This window comes from Rattus rattus, chromosome 4 (genome assembly GCF_011064425.1).
Source record: "Rattus rattus isolate New Zealand chromosome 4, Rrattus_CSIRO_v1, whole genome shotgun sequence".
NCBI lineage: Eukaryota > Metazoa > Chordata > Mammalia > Rodentia > Muridae > Rattus > Rattus rattus.
In genome coordinates, this window is record NC_046157.1 from 18,398,512 (window position 1) to 18,417,222 (window position 18,711).

The 18,711-nt window shown below is 47.3% G+C and overlaps 1 protein-coding gene across 2 annotated transcripts in view; it reads left to right on the forward strand.

Moving 5' to 3' along the window:
- Slc12a8 (solute carrier family 12 member 8) overlaps positions 1–18,711 on the forward strand; it is a 126,162-nt gene that overhangs the window by 70,693 nt on the left and 36,758 nt on the right. Inside the window, exons 7-8 of one of the 2 annotated variants that reach the window (XM_032900144.1) lie at positions 9,813–9,959; positions 16,771–17,392. In XM_032900144.1, the coding sequence (XP_032756035.1) occupies positions 9,813–9,959; positions 16,771–17,392 (769 nt within the window). The remainder of the gene's footprint in view (positions 1–9,812; positions 9,960–16,770; positions 17,393–18,711) is intronic. The other variant, XM_032900145.1, reaches the window with a different exon arrangement.

Sequence of the window (18,711 nt, forward strand, 5' to 3'; positions counted from 1 at the left end):
GGAGACTAGATAATAGAGTCATCTTTCCATGTCAAAAATCAAGACAAATGGCAGGGCAGGCAGCCCAAGTGTTAAAATGCTTGCTGTGCAAGCCCACGACCCCCACTGGACCCCCAGAGGCCCCCACTGGACCCCCAGAGGCCCCCACTGGACCCCCAGAGGCCCCCACTGGACCCCCAGAAGCCTCCACTGGACTCCCACAAGATCCATGTAAAATGCTGGGTGTGCTGGCACACACCTTCAATTCTAGCACTGGGGAGTAGACGCAGGATCTCTGGGGCTTTCTGGTCAACCAGCCTACTTAGTGAGCCCAGGTCTCAGTGAGGGACACTGTCTCAAAAAAAGAGGAGGGCCAGCACTGGGCTAAGGTTCTTTCTGCCGAGCCTGAGGACCTAAGGTACATCTCCCAACCCACAGGATGGAAGGAGAAGATGGGGATGTGTTCTCTCAGCTCCAGTTAGGCAGGGCTGTTGTGGGGAAAGACAGGAAGACAGGCTGTCCTGGGAATCTCAGCAACTCTCGGTTGGTTTGGCTACAACATCTTTGTTTCTGGAGTACAAACCAGGTCAGATTAATGAATTCCTTGAGTTCCATCGATTCTTTACAGGCCTGAGGTCATGTGACACTAATGACACTTATTTGGCACTTATCACTTAACGTTACAAGAATTTGAATTGCTGAAGAGAAAAAAATCCCCTAAAACTCCTATGGTGCCCCAAGTTCACAGAGGAAAAGCAGGCTCTGAATTTCCCATTATTTTCTGAGAATGGTGACTAGGTAGGGAGAGTTTCTTGTGAATTCCTGCACTGGTCTCTGGGGTGGAGCCAAGCACACGGAGGCCGGTGATAGGAGAATCCTGACCGAGGAGACAGAACTACTTTCTAAAGATGCGTTTGAGGCTGATCTCCACATGCACTCGGGTCTCTTTTTGTAGTGAGTAGACTTCAGTGCAGGTGATAACTTGTTTCTGGAGGTCATGACCTTAGAAGAGAGGCAGGATAGGAAGGGAGAAGTGATCAGGTCATGAGAAGGCTGGTCTAATGCCCCAAATCTCAGACAATGGGTTGCAAGGTTTGCTTCCAGGGAAGGTTTAGGAGAAACTTCTTATCTTCTCCTCTCCCTCTCCCTCTCCCTCTCCCTCTTTCTCTCACATACACACATGCACACACTCTCTTACACATGCACAGATACATATTCACGCACATACATGCACTTACACTCACATTCACACACACACACACACACACACACACACACACACACACACACACAGACACCTCATGGGCCCTTTCTCAGTGGAGTGACAAGTGTGGCTCCACATGAGAAACTGAAAACCTCAGGAAGTTACTGAATCCAGAAATGCTTCACCAGGGATACCTGCTTGTCTGTAGCTGAGGGTGTGTGTGTGTGTGTGTGTGTGTGTGTGTGTGTGTGTGTGTGTGTGTAGCTCTGCCTGCCTCTGAAACTGCTTCCTCTCCCGCAGCTCCCTCCTCAGTGCTCCCCTCATTAGACTCTGTATAGAGGGAGACAGATTACCTGCTGCGTGTGGCTATTCTTCCTTTCCTCCGCTTTGGAGGAAAAGCTCAGCCTGCTCAAAGGGGAGGCCTTGTCACCAAGGAAGCTGACCCCAGCATACATCAAAACCATCTCCAGAGGTGCCTGCTGCAGCCTCCATAGCCTTTATGGGTGGAAGGTCCTCAATCAGCAATAAACCTGCCAACGGAGAGGACTTTCTTGTGAGTGCCGCTGGTCCAGAACAGTGACACAGGTAGGAAGGCCAGAGGGCAGCAGCCACTAAGCCAGGCTTGGCCCTGGTGCATGAGAATGTACACATGCTAGGGTGAGGAATGGAGCTTAGAGGGCACACAGAGACCTTTTCCTGGAATAGGCAGTGAAGGCCCATGGAGAAAAGCAAGAGAACTCTTCTTGGTTCTCAGTAGACGCAGGGTGAACAGGGATGGACCAGCAAGGGAAACTCCAGGAGCAGAGCACCTCGCCATTCTCTTCCCTCAAAGAATCACCCAAGATCCTTTCCCAGACCCCTCTCTCCCCCAGTGTCTCCCTCTGGGTCTGAAGTGGCTGCAGTGGTAGGCACTACATTCAGACAGTGGGGCCGTGTGAGCCCATAGATGTCAGTTTCTAGAGGTGTCTATGGAGTCCATCACTCTCATGTAGTTTTATTAAGCCATTCCGCTCAGGTTCACGTCTCAGGTAGGTCTGGGGTCTAAGCTGGACTGCATCTGTTCCCCACTATCACCTTCAGACACGGAGAGCAGCTGGCTTTGAACACGCTGTCTCTGCTGCTCCTTCACATGGCCCTGCCAGTGCTTGCCGTTGGAACGGTTCTCTTGGATGGCTCCCGGTTTTCTCAGTCCTTTACCATGTGTGCCGGGGCAGCTGGGCCGCTTCTGTCTGGAGTCCCTGCAGCTTCTCTGATCTATTTCTAATTCTTTGTCTTTCCAACCCACTTTTCCCACACCGGATGAACTTCTTCCTCTTTCTTCAAATGCATTACTCCATGTGGCAGTTGTGAAAGAGCCTTTGAAATCACAGTGTGGTTATTAAAATTTAATCTATTCACACTCATCAGAGGGACATCCTTATAGGAGGAGACATTTATTTTAGAGACCTCTGTGTTTAGCATCCTCTGTGTTTAATTCAATACAAAAGTTGTCAATCCCACTATTGTCTGTGGTAGAGAATATTAAAGAACAGGAAAAAATAATGTTCCAAAAAATAAGTCCGCACACACTTCTGGAAGTGGGTGTTTATAACAGGTCAAGAGAACCAAGAATCCTAAGAAATCCCAGTTCCCAGGTTAAGAGCAAATGAGGTAGCGAGAAGACCCCAAAGAGTCTCTATTATGGGTTGAAATCCATCCAGAGTCAGCCCTAATCCTTCAGGCTGCTCGTGGCTCCAAGTATCCCGGGGACTGTGAAAGCCCGTGACACAGTTGTGTTATATTGCATGCCATCCCTGGGATGGGCAGAGCTCATGGCTGGTGAGTGGTGTAGGCATCTGCACAGTGCCCACCACAGTACCTGCCACCAGCTGACCCATCCCTTACTCAGGTCGTAGGCAGCCCTGCCCCTCAGAGACGAAGCAGGATTTGCTCTTTTGTGGGCACTGGCTGCCAAGTGAAGGTTGAATTTGGCTGGAGGGCAGAGGTCAATCTGCAGAGTAACAGGAATATTGGAAAACACATTTCTGGAAATGCGAGGTGGGAGGAAGCTGGGGATGTGGAGGCATTGCCTTCTTGGTTTACTTGAACTTGTAGGGGCATCAGGATGTTCCCCACAGTAACATCCAGGGGCCACAGGAATTAGATGAGGTCAAATGAGTCCCTTCTAAATGATGACAAAGCCAGTCTTCCAAGAGAAGGGACATCTACTGAGGTAGGGGAGCCCCTCTGTGGCTGGACACAGTGGACTGCCTGAGGAGGACCAAGAGCAGAAAGCCATGTATAATATATGTAATGTAATTAATTACTTCCGTGAGTAGTCACTGGAAAAATAACTAGGGTTGTTTACATCCATATAACATTTTAGAAAGATAGCTTTTTTGTGTGTGTGTTGGCATGGATGTTGCCTTTAATTTTTTTAGAATCATTAACACACATTTGCGTAAAGTAAATTCTCATTCCCATGTCTACCAATATGTTTTAAGTTTTCATTAAAACACTAATGTGAAAATGACGTGATCCTGTGGGAGCTGGGACCGAAAGGTGCGCGGTCTCCTCCTGCATCTGCCTATGCCAAGCCTGTACCGTTCCAGGACAGACAGTAACCTTAGTAAATGCTGCCGAAATGCGTGGGTGGATGACAGCTTTAAAGGAGGAGCCAGGATTCAGCCGGGAAAGAAGAAAGGGCCATCGTTTCAGTTAATTTGTAAAAATAGACTGAATAACAGTTTTCTATTAAGAGTCGTAAGTGAGCAGACCATTCTAAACACAGTTCCTCAACCAAACCTAAACGAGCTATTATGCTTGGGCAATCCTGGCTCTGACCCCAGCCCACAGGTTCTGGAGGAATCCCAGGATGCATCTGTGGAAGGAAGCCCAAGATGAAATCATCAGTGTCATGGAGACCATGGAGCCAGACACTGATCAAGTTCTTGGGGTCCAGCCAGCACTGGGGAGATGTAGACTAGGGTGTCTCATTCCCATGGATGGTCATGCTTTAAATGAAAAGAAAAAGTTACAGAGAGAGAGAGAGCGAGACAGAGAGGAAGCTGCACACACACACATCCTGCATGCATGCACTCTACACATTCAACCCCTAGTTTTTAAAAAAAAAAATCAGGAAAAAAAATTTGCACTTGGCAGCTGGGTGTGCTGGAACCCACCTTTAATCTCACTCTAGGGCGGCAGAGGCAGGCTGATCTCTCCTGTGAGTTAGAGACCAGCCTGGTCTACACAGTGGATCCAGGATGGCCAGAGCTACAATAGCAAGACCCCGTCTCAATACTTCACCCTGAATTGTATTTCTTTCTAAACCTAGCTCTTCTCTTTTTTAATCCCCAACAAATCCAACCATTTGCATTAGATATTATATGTCGTAAGCTAGAGGGCAAGTGACAGGTTGTAGATAAATTTTATCTGGATATTAGGCCATTTTATACCAGGCGCCTGAGCATCCAGAGTCACACATCCTTGGTGACTCAGAGCCCATCCTCTGCAGACGATAAAGGATGCTTTCCTAGCCTCCTGGGTCAGAAGCAGTCAGTTTTCCTCACACCGACTGCCCATTTGTATCATCCGGGAGACTTTTTAAAAATCAGAGCCTGTGTTCCGCTGAGGACTTCTTGAGTCAGGATCTCTGGGGCGATTCTGAAGGCTGAGAAGTGAGTCACTGAGTTAAAATTTCAAAATGCTTTAGATAAAATTTCATCTCTCTCTCTCTCTCTCTCTCTCTCTCTCTCTCTCTCTCTCTCTCTCTCTCTCAGTTCCCAACATAGGATGTAAAGAAGATACACACACAAAAAATTACAGATGGCTCCTCTCAGAATGCACAGAAAAACAGCCACAGAGGGTTTCCCTAACAGTTGTGCTCAGATCATGTAAATTGCCCAGGCTTTGATAAGGCATCTGGTTGGCCAGCCTCTGCTGTAGGTGGTGGCTGAGACAGGATTCCACTGGACTCAGGGGAGTGCAGGGTGCGCTGGTGAGATAAGCCACAAACCTGATTAACCCTCTGGCAGGGGAGAGAATAACCCAGAGTGACGGGAAACCTTGACAACAATGATTTCTAATAATAAAGTGGGAAGGGAAGGGCAGGACACACCCAAGAAACCCATGACAGCGAAGCAAGAGGCAGAAGAGAGCCACCTGGCATGAGATAACGCCTGCAGGAAAAGCAGCCCATGGGGAATGAAGGGCAGTAAGGCTCTGCAGTGGATCATGTCGCCTCGTCCAGCCTTTGACCACTTCACCTCCCATCTTGCAGGCTGTGAGACCCCCATTTAATATTCAAAAGCCCAAAGGATCAGACCCTTTGATGCCTCTTTGGAGCCCTAGTAGGGCTCATGGCTGAGATTAGATCAATGAACACTTCACGTGTAATGAATGAATGCTAATGACGTGGGGAAGGTCATTGGCAGGGTGTAGGGTACTGACCTATTCCTAGAGAGGACTGTGAACCTCCAGTGTCCTATGGATGTACTCACTAAAAAAAGTCTATCTATAGGGGAAGGGCCACATGCACAGAGGTCAGAGGACAACTTGCAGGTTGCAGGGCTCAAACTCAGGTTGTTTGGCTTAGCAGTTAATGCCTTTATCTGCTGAGGCATTTCGCAAGCCCTGTTGTTTGTGAGTGCTTTCAGATTGAGAATCCTGAGAGAGGTACAGGATTTATCGGTCAGATTATTTTAGCGATAATTTGTGACACAGGAAGTTGGTTAACGGGTCTTGGGTGCAGTATGACTAGACCGCAGGGACTTATCGAATCGCTGAAACAAGGAAATAAAACATAGGTGTTCTAGTTTGCATCTCTTTTGTTATGGTGAAACACTGACCAAAAGCCACCTTGGGCAGAAAGTGTTTATGCCCGAAGGATTTGCCTACAGGATTTAGTCTATCATTAAGGAAAGCCAAGGCAGAAGCTTGAAACAGAAACCAGTGGAAAAATACCTACTTCCTGGCTTGTTCAGTGAGCTCTCTTACGCTGCTCAGGCTCATCTGCCTAGGGAATAGCACTGCCCATAGTGGACTTAGTCCTCCTATATCAATTAGCAATTAGGAAAATGTCTCAGACAGTGTGATCTAGGTGGTCCCCCAATTAAGACTTCCTCACACAACTCTGGACTGTGTCAAGGTGACACCTGAAGCTGGGTAGGACAATGGGAGATGGAGAGCCCTCCACAGTCAGGGGGCACGTGACAAAGCTGAAAGTTACATCTAATCCATCTGTTATATTTATGCAAATGAGCACTCGATGCACAGCTCCAACCACTACGTCCAGAGTAAGGCCGCGTGGAGAAGGGCTGCCAGGTACCAGAAAGAGAGGCTTCCTGAAGCCCAGACAAGGGTAGGTTCACGGCTCAACCAGGGGCACTACTGCGTAAACAGCAGTTGGTACCAAGGAGAACAGTTTTGTCTTCTCTTGTTCTGCCTCTTGACACTTGTGGGATATGAGGGCTGTGGATTACATTAATTAGTTAATTAATCAATCCACCATTTATATATCTCTGTTGGGCACCGAGAACGCTGGAGTGAAAGATCATGAGAGTCCACCTAATTAAAAATCACAGTGGGTAGACGAGACCGTGGTAGGCCTGTGGTAAGCCTCGTGACGCTGGAGAGCAGCCACAGGATGAGAAGTGAGATGACTCACAGAGGAGATGGGGTTTGTGCTTGTCTTTTGTGTTTTAAGAATTTTTAAATTCATGCGTATGCGCATGTACCCAAACGGGCGTATGTGCACCATGTGCACGCAGACGCTTGTGGAGGTCACAGTCACGTCCTCTGCAAGAGCAGTAAGCATTCTTGACCACTGAGCCATCGGTCCGCTGCCTCGTGCTTTCTCGATGTTCAGCGTTGAGCGATGGGCAGGTTAGGGAATGTGGATACAGGGTCCCAACAGCAAGTGTAACCCTCCCTGCTCTCACGGGGTCAGGGGGTTGGAAGTCTTGTGACTTGGGGATGAGGGTTAGATTATCAGAGATTGCCTCATTAGCATGGGGAGCCATTCCAGGAATCTCAGGTGCTAGCTGAGTGGGTTCTTATCAGGAGAAAAGAAGTTGAACCCTGTAATCTAACTAAGGCTATGGGACATTCTACAGGTAGAGGCATGTGAGGGTTAAGGTCAGAAAACGGGGAAGCCCTGCTAGTGAAGGGAGTCCTCCATTTTGGACGGAGCCCAGAAGGCTTTCAGACAATGCTAGATTTCAACCACAATCCTTAATTAGCAGAGCACCAGCAAGTGTTGTGTAGAGTGGGACTAGGGGACTCAGGGACATGAAGAGTCTGCTTATCAGCCAATAGGAGTTGCCGTAGCTGGGGTTTTAGGATCAGGGCTGAGTTTGTCACTCTGCTAGGGGCCTAGGGCATCATTCACAGGGAGTACGAGATGCTGACTGGAATCATAGCCAGCCAACAGTTCTCAAAGTGTGCTTTCCAGCCACTGGCATCAACGTTACCTTGGAACCTTCTGGAAATCCATATTCTTAGGCACCTCTCAACGCCTCCTAAATCCGAAATGCCAAGAATAGGGCCCAGAAGCCAGGAGTTTGAGAGGCACTGCAATGAAGCCAAGCCTGCTCAATTTGAGAACTAGTGTAGAGTCCATGTAAGATATGAACTAGCCTGAGATAGTGGGCTAAGGGGCGTGGGCTGGGGAATGAGGAATCCAAGGCTGAGCTAGAAGAAGCAGAGAATAAATAGCTGGAAACAGAGAAGGTGTGCCAGGGAGTGGGAAGGGTCAAGCCATGGTTTGACTGGCTGGCACGGCACGCCTGTAATCCCAGGATCCGGGAGGTGGAGGTGGGAGTGTTGTGAACAACCCATGCTTATAGTAACATTCTGTCTCAGAAGACAAAACCAACCAACAGTGGTTAGATCCTGGGAAGCTCAGAGGCTCAGCTCATGCCGTGCAGGCCTGGGATCCATGCAAAAAGCCCAAGTCACATGTCAGGCATCCCAAGATTCCTGCAGCAAAATGGGAGGTAGAGGAAAGAGACTCCTCTAGGAGCTTGCAAGTCATCTGGCCTAGAATATGCCCGCAGTGCGGAAGCAAACAAGAGAGACCCTGCTGCAAAGTGTAAGGCGGGGGCGGGGACTGCTGTTCCAAGTTATCCTCTGTCCCAGGTTACCCTCCAACCTGCACAGGGGTACAGGGGCACAGCACACTCCTTCAAACAAGTAGTAAATCAGTAAATGTTTGTAAAATCTCTTCACAAAACAGTGTTGGTCTTCAGATAACTATATTAGTCAGATCCGGATCACTCTCACACAATGCCTGACACAATTAATTTATAAAGAGAAAAGTTTGGGCCGGTAAGATGACTCAACAGGAAACGAGACACAGTCAAGTCTAATGATTTTAGTTTGATCCCGGGACTTACATGGTAGGAGACATCAGTTTTTACAGGTTCTCTGTTTGATACATTACCTGTTATGGAATCCCTCTCACCCCACACCTCCACACTAAATGAATAAAATGTAATAAAGGTCTTATGTTGCTTTGGTTTTAGGGGATTCCTTCTATGACCTATTGTTTTGTGCCTCTTGTAGGAATGCCATGTGGTAATGTGTAGCATCACAAAACTGTTCTTCTCAAAGGCAAAAAGGAAGGAAGGGCTCAAGGCCCTTCAATCCCCTTTCAAGAGCACATACCCAGGCCTGAAGAACTCCCACTAGGCCCCGCCCTTGGCAGTCCCCTAATTGTTCCGTAGGCACTGCCCTTGGGAGGGGTGAGGGCAAGTCCTAGCACAGGAGCTAGTAGAAGTTTAGCAGAGCCGTTGTATCTGGCATGAGCCTGGAGTGACCTCGGCTTTAAAGCAGCTTTTCGTCAGAGATTGTTATCTGAGATTTTATGGGGTTACTCTTTTGAAGGATTCTCAGAGACTTTGCATAACTTAGTCTGGAGACATGCCTGGCAAACCAGGAAGTCTCTTATGGTTGAGACTTGCTTAAGTGATGGTCTTTCAAAATAACCCCTAGACCCCTTAGTCTTAGTCAGGGTTTCTATTCTTGCACAAACATCGTGACCAAGAAGCACATTGGGGAGGAAAGGGTTTATTCAGCTTACACTTCCACACCACATTGCTGTTCATCACCAAAGGAAGTCAGGACTGGAACTCACACAGGTCAGGAAGCAGGAGCTGATGCAGAGGCCATGGAGGGATGTTACTTACTGGCTTGCTTCCTCTGGCTTGCTCAGCTTGCTCTCTTATAGAACCCAAGACTACCAGCCTAGGGATGGCGCCACTCACAGTGGGCCCTCCCACCCTTGATCACTAATTGAGAAAATGCCTTACAGCTGGATCTCACGGAGGCATTTTTCTCAAGGGAGGCTCCTTTCTCTGTGATACTCCAGCTTGTGTCAAGTTGACACAAACCAGCCAGTACAACCCTGATCAGGTAAGTTTCGGTATTTGGAGATTGACTTGATAAACATGGCTTTTGGTGTAGCGATAAAAAGAGCTTCAAGGAGGCCATCAAAGTCCAGTCCCTGAGAGGCTGATCCCCTGCTGCTGAGAAGCCTAATTTCATGCACTTGCTCTCTTTAATTTGTCCTGTGTAACCCAGACACAGGGGTCACTGTAGGACATTCAGGATCAGCCCTTGGTAATGGTGGGACATCTGCCTCACATAGGTATCTCTGGTTGGTTTCCTCTTCCTGTTGGGCTTGTACATCTCATCCCTGGCTTCCTGTATGGGGGGACTCTATGGAGCCCCCCGGATCCTGCAGTGCATCGCCCAGGACAAAGTGATTCCAGCTCTCGCCTTTCTGGGGAATGGGGTGAGTGCCTCATTTTGTTTACTTTCTCCCCCCCCCCCTGTTTTTCTGTCTCCGTCTCTGTCTCTCTGATGCATAAGCTTATGATTGGTGTCTCTGGTCTCTAGGGCGAGACAAAGCGGGGCATGGAATTTGTATCTTTCAGCCCCGTCCTTGAGTGTGTTAGGCTAGCTGCTTACATAGAGCACCTTGTATGTATATCACAATGTATATCACAAGCATCATAGTGAAGCTGGGTCCCTCCTTCAGTAAAAACAAATCCAGGGCCCTCCAAGGTTAGCATAAAGGAGAGAATTTCTTTTCTTATTTAGGAAAAGAACAGGCCCTTGCAGCTCTGCCTTTCCCACAGCTCACTGTGTCCTGGGTGGTAGTGGTGCTGATGGTGACGATGATGATGGTGGTGGTGGTGATGATGGTGGTGGTGGTGATGATGATGATGGTGGTGATGATGGTGGTGGTGGTGGTGGTGGAGGTGGTGGTGGTGGTGGTGATGGTGGTGGTGGTAATGATGATTTGATGGTGGTGATGGTGGTAGTGATGATGATGGTGATGACGGTGGTGATGATGATGGTGATGACGGTGGTGATGATGGTGGTAGTGATGATGGAGATGGTGGTGATAATGATTGGTGGTGGTGGTAGTGGTGGTGGTGGTGATGGTGGTGGTGGTGATGATGATTTGATGGTGGTGATGGTGGTGGTGGTGATGATGATGGTGATGACGGTGGTGATGATGGTGGTAGTGATGATGGAGATGGTGGTGATGATGGTGATGATGGTGGTGGCGTTAGTGGTGGTGGCAGTGGCAGTGGCAGTGCTGTTTGATGAGGCCCCACACTCTGGCCTATGTGCTCTCTATGAGCTATCATGTACCAAACTGTAACTGATACTGAATCGTGGGGTTGAGTGACAGCTGGAATGGTAAAAAGAGGTTTTCCTAAAGTCCATTAGATATGGACACAGGGAATCCCACTTTTCTGTATTGTGGCTTGTAAGCTAAACTTAAAACTACACTTTGTTTTTGCACTATTAGTCCCTTCTGCCCCCAGCCTCATCCCAAGCAGGCTTACATCACCATAACTCCTCCCTCTCCATCCCCCTTTGGGTGTTTGAAACAGGGTCTCACTAGGTAGCCCAGAGCTGCCAAATTTTGTTAGAATTCTCTGGTTGTAGGTACAAATGTTTCTGGTTTTATTCATTTGTTTATTTATATGTTTTTGTGAGGGAGGGGAGGAAGAGAGAAAGAGAGACAGAGAGAGAGACAGACAGAGACAGAAACAGAGACAGATCAAGCACATGTAGATGTGGTCAAGAAGACCTGTTAGCAGGTTAGCATTCCTGCTAGACTCCATCTAACAGTAGGCCAGGTAGGCCAGGCTTGCTATAAAAGGGACCTCTCTTCTCTCTGACCCTTTTCTCCTTCTCTCTCTTCACCTGTTCTAGGTCCACCTCTTCCTTTCTCTCCCTACCCCCTCTTTCTGTCTTTCTTTTTCCCCTCTCTTTCTCTGCTTTTATTCCCTTCTCAACTCCCCATCCCATTCCCCCAAATAAACTCTATTTTACATTAGACCCATCATATGTCTGGTACCTGGCGGGGGTAGATGCCTCAGCATGGGCCCACTGAAGTACCCCTCTCCCTCCGCACCATGCACACTTTACAAACCTATCAAGACCACTTATAGGAGTCACCATGAGTATCCTGGCGACCAAACCCAGGTTCTTTGGAAGAGGATGGAGTGCTTTTAACCACTGAGCCATCTCTCTGGCCACACCACCTTATTTTCTTGAAGCAAGGTCACTCACTGATACAGCTAGTGGTTGGCCAATGAACACTAGGGATCCGTCTACACTGCAGCAGCCTATGCTGGGTTTCAGATGCAAGTCTCCATGTGCAGATTACTTGGGTGCTGGGGATCTGAATTCAGGTCCTCATGATTATGTGGGGGGTACCTACCGACTGAGCCGTCTCCTCAGGCTCCCCGCCCGGTTGTTTTCCAAATTGAATCTTTCCCTTCCTTATTTTCACACAACAGACAGTTCTCTCAGTATGTTGCTTATACCTTGCATTTTTCAACTTTCATATGTGGTTTGTAAATCCATCTTCTAGATTAATTTAAAGAGGGTTTTTCTCATTCTCTTTCTGTTATGTTTCTGTGACCTAGTTTATTTAATCAGTTCTCCTTTGACTGATACACGCACGAGTGACTTCCAGTAAACAGTGTTAAAGTGGATGATTCTTCCTCTCTGCTACTACGACTGTATGGGTATAATTACATCTGTACCAGCAAATGTTTTGACTCAGTCTTTGTGTGTGTGATAGTTTTTAAACAATTCTTTTTTTTTTTTTTTTTGGTTTTTTTTTTCGGAGCTGGGGACCGAACCCAGGGCCTTGCCCTTCCTAGGTAAGCGCTCTACCACTGAGCTAAATCCCCAGCCCCTTAAACAATTCTTTAAGTTATTCCTGGCAACGACTACCTGGGTGCCAGGAATACAAGACACATACAAGATACATTGTATCTTGATCATACCCCCCTCTAACTCTCACTTCCTGCCCTCCTCCAAGAAGCCTCCATTTTCAAGTCTTTTCCTCTTATTTGTAACCCACTGAGGCCCATTAGTGCAGCCGGCTGGAGTATTGGTGGGTCTTGTTGACCAATTCTGTGCAGGTAACTACAGTTGCAGTTTGTGAGCGTGGCGGCTATGCCATGGCCAGAGGAAGGCATTTCGTAGGACTCCTCCCCATCCTCCAGCTCTTACACTCTTCCCACCCCCTTTTCCAAGACATCCTCTTCGCTGTGATGTGGAGGGGTTGGTAGAGACATCCTGTTGAGGGCGGAACACTCAGGAGTCCCGAGTTCTCCTCACTGGCTGGTTCTGTATCTCCACATTAGCTACAGCCAACTGTGAAACAACAAACAAAACAAAAATAAACGTCTCTAACCAAAGTTAAGAAGATCACTGATACTTAATAACAAATATTTATTATTATTTATTGCCCCTCCCCAATTGTGGTCCACAAAGAGGTGGGGGTGGGCCCTGGGCATGGCCATCTGTTGATGAGGAAGGCTGGCCAGGAGGTGGTGGTGCACACCTTTAACCCCAGCACTCAGAGGCAGAGGTAGGCCGGTCTCTGTGAGTTTGAGGCCAGGCTGGTCTGCTGAGCAAGTTCCAGGACAGCCAGGGCTACACAGAGAAACCTTGTTTATGAATGAATGAATGAATGAATGAATGAATGAATGAATGAACGAACAGCCAAGGAATAAAGAGTTCTAAGCTTACCCCTGGCCTTCCTCATTATCACGTAGGTATGTTTGCCAAGGAAGGAGGAGAGACAGATTTTCTCAGATTTATGTTATTAGCTTGGTCCATATACATAAATATTTAGACACCGCGTATGAACCCCATTTGCCCTACTGCCTTGAGCCATCAGGGCGGTGGTAGCGAGGAGCAGATCCATGGCTCGTTGTTACATGAATGGTTTTGCCCGTGAACAGTTTTGCCCGTGTACAGTGAGAAATGGTCTATCAGGAGGATCCCAAGATTTGTGTCTAATTCACCGTGAATGAAACTGAACATCTCCTCCTGTTTTGTGTCTGTTTGTCATTTTTTTCCTGTCGCCAAGGTTGTTTTCAATTTCTAGAAGCTCCTTGCTAGGCAGATTAACTCTTCATGGTCTGTATCACAGATGTTTCTCCCAGTTGCCCTGTGTCTTCTCACCTCAGAAGCTTCTCCTGTCCTAGACACGTCTTCACATATTTTGCTTACATTTGCTTATTTCCTTTCTAAATGGCAGAACACTAGAAACTTAGATACATTATTGAGGAACAGTTGACAAACAGGATAGGAAAGTTCACGAAATCAATATAAACCATTTTAAGAATAATTATAAGGTAAGCACCCTGTAGCCTCCACCAAGGAACCCTGCCAGCCTGACCTCCCCCCACCCCTCCCCAGTGAGGGCCCTCCCTCTCCCTCCACACCCCCTGACCTCTGGGATGAGCATCCTAGCTCTTTGGTCCCACGGTACACGCCTTAGATGTGGGACCCGCAGCCATCCGCCCCAGCACGTACGTTTCTCTCTACTGTTGACGCTCAGAAATTGCCTCAGCGAGTACCCAACCCCCAACCAAGGACATGAATCTGAATTTCATGCGACAGAAAAGTCTTCTTCTGATTTCCCTCAAGCTGTTTTAAAATGCTAAGGCACTTGTAGCTCACAGCATAACCCGGATTCAGCCCGGGGACTGCAGCTTGCGACTCTGTTCCCTTAAGGTGTCTCTAGACAGCTTGCCTGGACTTGAAACCGTCTAACAGACTGACCGTTTCTTCTCTTTATTGCCTGGGGCCAGAAGCGTTTCAGATCTCAGAGGTTTATTTATTTTATATTTTGGGATATTCCTATGTGTATGGTATAGCACTTTTACACTCCAATTGGGTTTCATACACACCTAGCCACACAGCCTGAAGGTAATTACACACAACATTTTTAGACATTTTAGGCATGAAACAAAGTTTCATGATGTGGGATTTCCCAATTCAATTTCCATGCTAATCGAATACAGAATTTTAGAATTCTGTCATTTCAGATACAGAATTTTTACACTGAGAACACTCGGTCTGTATATGGAATCACGTGTGTGTGTGTGTGTGTGTGTGTGTGTGTGTGTGTGTGTGTGCGATGTGTGTGATGTATATGATGTGTGTAATGTGTATGATGTGTATAATGTGTGTGATCTGTGTGTGCAATGTCTGCAGTGTGTGTAATGTATATGATGTGGGTAATGTGTGTGTATGTATGCGTGATGAGTGTGTGTGCAATGTGTGTGATGTGTATGATGTGTGTAATGTGTGTGATGTGTGTGTGTGTGATGTGTATGATGTGGTAATGTGTGATGTGTGTGTGTGTGTTTTTTGCTATTCCCCCTCCCTCATCCGTATCTTTGTGAGCATCCTCTTCCTCTGTGCTGTAGTAGAGCCTGTTATTTGGGGATGCTATGGCTGTTGCTTGTGCTGGGTGTAAACTTAGACTAGCCCCAGACTGCACTCCCGTTACTGGAGTGTCTCATCTGCTTGATGAGCCTGACCTCACTTGGTGAGCAGCCTCAGCTCTTTTTCAGGGTGTTTGTCCTAACTGATGCCGCTATAGAGATGGGGGAGTCATTCAAGTCCTCTGTGTTTTTACATGTTTGCCGTGCTCGTGAGTATTGGATGGTGTCTCACTGTAGGGTACATTTGTGTTCTGATTGCTCATGAGATCGGTCGTCCTCTCACATGTTTAAGTCTTTGACGAGGATCTTTTACTCATTTGGTCCAGTGGGCTGCCTTTTGAAAAGGATTTTTATTCTATTACACATTTATTCAGTGTGTGTGTGTGTGTGTGTGTGTGTGTGTGTGTGTGTGTGTGTTACTTTAAACTACACCGTGTGTGGAGATCAGAGAACGGCTTTCAGAGTGGGCCCGCTCCTCCCACCGCGTGGGTCCTAGGCTCCAGCTCAGGCCGTCGGTTGGGCTGGCAAACACCTTTAGTTACGGAGCCACCTTGACTGCCCTGTCTGTCTGTCTGTCTCCAGTTATGTGGAGGGATTCACTGTCTGTCTTCCATATCATTTGTCCAGTCTGTGGATTCTGGTCTCTTGGTGGAGAGCGGCTCTCACTGGCCCATTTTAACTGTTCACCTCAGGGTCTTGGCCTAGACTAGCATTTTTGGTAGCTCACTCTGAAACCTCTTTTAAAGTTGTGAGTTTCTAAGGACTTACTTTATTCGTAGCCATGCTATTGTTAGAATCTTCTACACTACTTTAATAAATGCACCCCAAAACTAATTTCCAAACGTTATAAAAATCCTTCTCTTCCTCCTTCCTGTCTCCTTCCTTTTCTCCTTTTTAAGGATTGTTCTGGAGAGGGTCTCAGGCCAGCATGGGTTCTGATCCACCCTTAGAAGCCCCAGTTGAGTCCAGAGGAGTGCTGGACGTGCTGGTACTGGGAGTTCTAAGCTGGGCAGTGCAGACATAAGGCTGATGTTTGACGTCATGAGTGGGGTAGTGGGGGTGGGATGGGGGTGGGGAGTAGGAGCCTAGTGAGTGAGTTTAGGTGGAGAAAAGAGATAGTCTGGGAGACGAGGCAAGGATGCTACTTTAGATACAGTCTCTGAGGCATGGGGCGTGGGCTAGGAGGCTGAAAGGGAGTAGCTGGGGAAGAAGGAGGCAAAGGGAGAGAAGCCAGGTAAAGAATCATCCTGGGGAAGGGCAGCTGAGTCGAACATAGATCCTCAGAAGAAGAACACGGGGCCAAGATGTGAACAGTGCTTTGGCCCCAGAACCATATGAGTGGCTGTGATAATTTCTAGGAGAGGAGAGTGTAACCATGTGTGCGTGATCGCATGCACATGTATGTTACCAGAATTTTCCTGCTATGTCTTCCGGGTTCTCTTGAACAACTTGACCCTGAGCTGTGCACCCAGCCTGGGGTAAGTGGAGGAGGTCAGTGTTTTGGAATCAATGGGGGCTTTCTATTCAGGGGAGTTGCAACACTAAGACTTCCAAAGTTGTTCCGTAGAGTTCCATGTTAATGGTGATGTTGCCTGAGGCCTCTGGTGTTCAGGAGCTACTACTGGGTCTTCATGTTAGGCTTATGCTATTGCATTGACCCCACGAGTTGGGTATGATTTTTCCAAGTTTACAGGTGAATAATCCTCTGGGGAGAAGTTCCTGAGATGTTACATTTGATTTTTATCATTTAACTGTAAAATTTCAGAATCTTTCTATCTGAAATTTCACAATTCTGCATTTTTGTTGTTGTTGTTGTTGTTCTTATAGAAAGGGCCAAATAAAACACCCGTAGCAGCCATCTGCCTGACCAGCTTGGTGACCATGGCCTTTGTCCTTGTGGGTCAGGTGAATGTTCTGGCGCCCGTGGTCACCATCAACTTCATGCTGACCTACATCGCAGTGGACTACTCTTACTTTGCCCTCTCCATGGCTCACTGTGGCCTCGCCCAGTCTCCTGAGCCCGTGCCCAGACAAGGCCCAGACGCTCTGCACTGCTCCGAGCGTCTGCTCCAGGACAAGGCTCCCAGCTATGGCTCTGACACCCCTGCTGGAAGCCTCTCTGAGGGTACCCTGCTGGAGTTCACCAAGGACATGGATCAGCTCCTCCAGCCAATAGGGGGACTTGAGAGTCAGCCTAGGTCAAGAGAAGGTAACCAGGTCCTAAAGAATCAGAAGCGCAAGTATAAGAAAGACGCCAAGCAAACCCTACAAGATAGTTTCCTCTTGGACACTGAGTCTCCTTTGTCCTTTTCTACGGGGGCCCCTGAGAGGTCGTCGGTTGCCTCCTGTGGAGAGCAAGAGTCCTATCAGAACCAGCAGACTTCTAGGAGTGAATCACATGACCATCTTGTCCCTGATCCGTGTACCCAGCCTAGAGCGAACGGAGAAGGTAAGAACTTTGGAATGATACTGGGGCCTCCTACTTTGGGGTGTCCACCAGTTGCTTCACCTACCCAGTTATTACAACCCAGGTTTCATAATTTTTGGTAATTTTAATATTTATTTCAAAATGTTGAAATTTAAATGTCAGTTAAATTATTTCCAATTCTACCCTGTTACACAAACACTAGCTAATTTTAGAAAGAGAGAAATTTCTATCTATGTGTATGAGAGCTGGGAGCCAGAGTTAGAAATTGAATATCATTCATTGTCCTTTCGCTCAGGGTTCAGCGGAAGCATAACCCTGGGAGTCAGACTAAGTTAGCCTTTGACAAGGACACCTCTTCCCGCTTGCTAAAGGGATCACTCAGTTTGTCCGCAGAAGAGAACTCTCCTAAACCAGGCACCATGGGAGGAAGAAGGGATGGTAGTTAAAGAAGTCTAGCTTTCCTTAAATCTCCAAGCTCAAAGTCATAAAGCTATTGTAGAACATGAGAAATCCCAAGAGACAGAGGAAACATCATCTTTGAGGACCTGCCATATCCTAGGAGATTTATAATTTGCTATAATTTGGATCTGGAATGTCACCTAATGTCCCATATTAAATGCATGGTATTACTGTAATATATATAAAAATGGTTTCTTTTATCCTGCACTAGGTCCAGCACCGTAGTGCTCCAAGATATCTGGTACCAGTCAGCAAAGCATCTCACCCACTTTGCTCCATCCCATATCACACGGCCAATGGCTACTCTCTGAGTCTGGCAACAATCTCTTTACCTGTCTAGTTCCCAAGGGAGATTGTCCCCATGCCAGACATATATATCCTAATTCCGTGGTGGGCTACCATGTCTAGACACCACACACTCTCTTAAACTTAAATCGCCATGTGAAGGAGCACACAACACAATAACCTCTCGTCCAATTGATAATATATAATTTGCTCATCTAGACATACAAAGTCCTGTACACATCCATCCCTTAAGAATATTCATAACAATCTATAAATGTACAGAGAGGAATCTTAACATCCGCCTCCATGTTCTCTCAGCTGCTTCTCTTTTCTCTTGTTCCATTCTCCTAATCTCCTCTCTCTAAAACTTTTCTCCCACCCATCCTTCCTTCTTGTCCAATGACAGGCCTCGTTCTATCTTGTACCTGCCTTCACCTGTATAATGACATCATCCTACAGCATGGCCCTACAATGGTACTATTCGGAGGTAGTTGAACTTCTAAGAGGAGAAGCCTGATGGGAGATTTTTAGGTCATTGGAAGTATGCTTGTCAAGAGGGTTTGGGGCTGCTGGTGCTCTCTCTGTTCTCCCTTGCT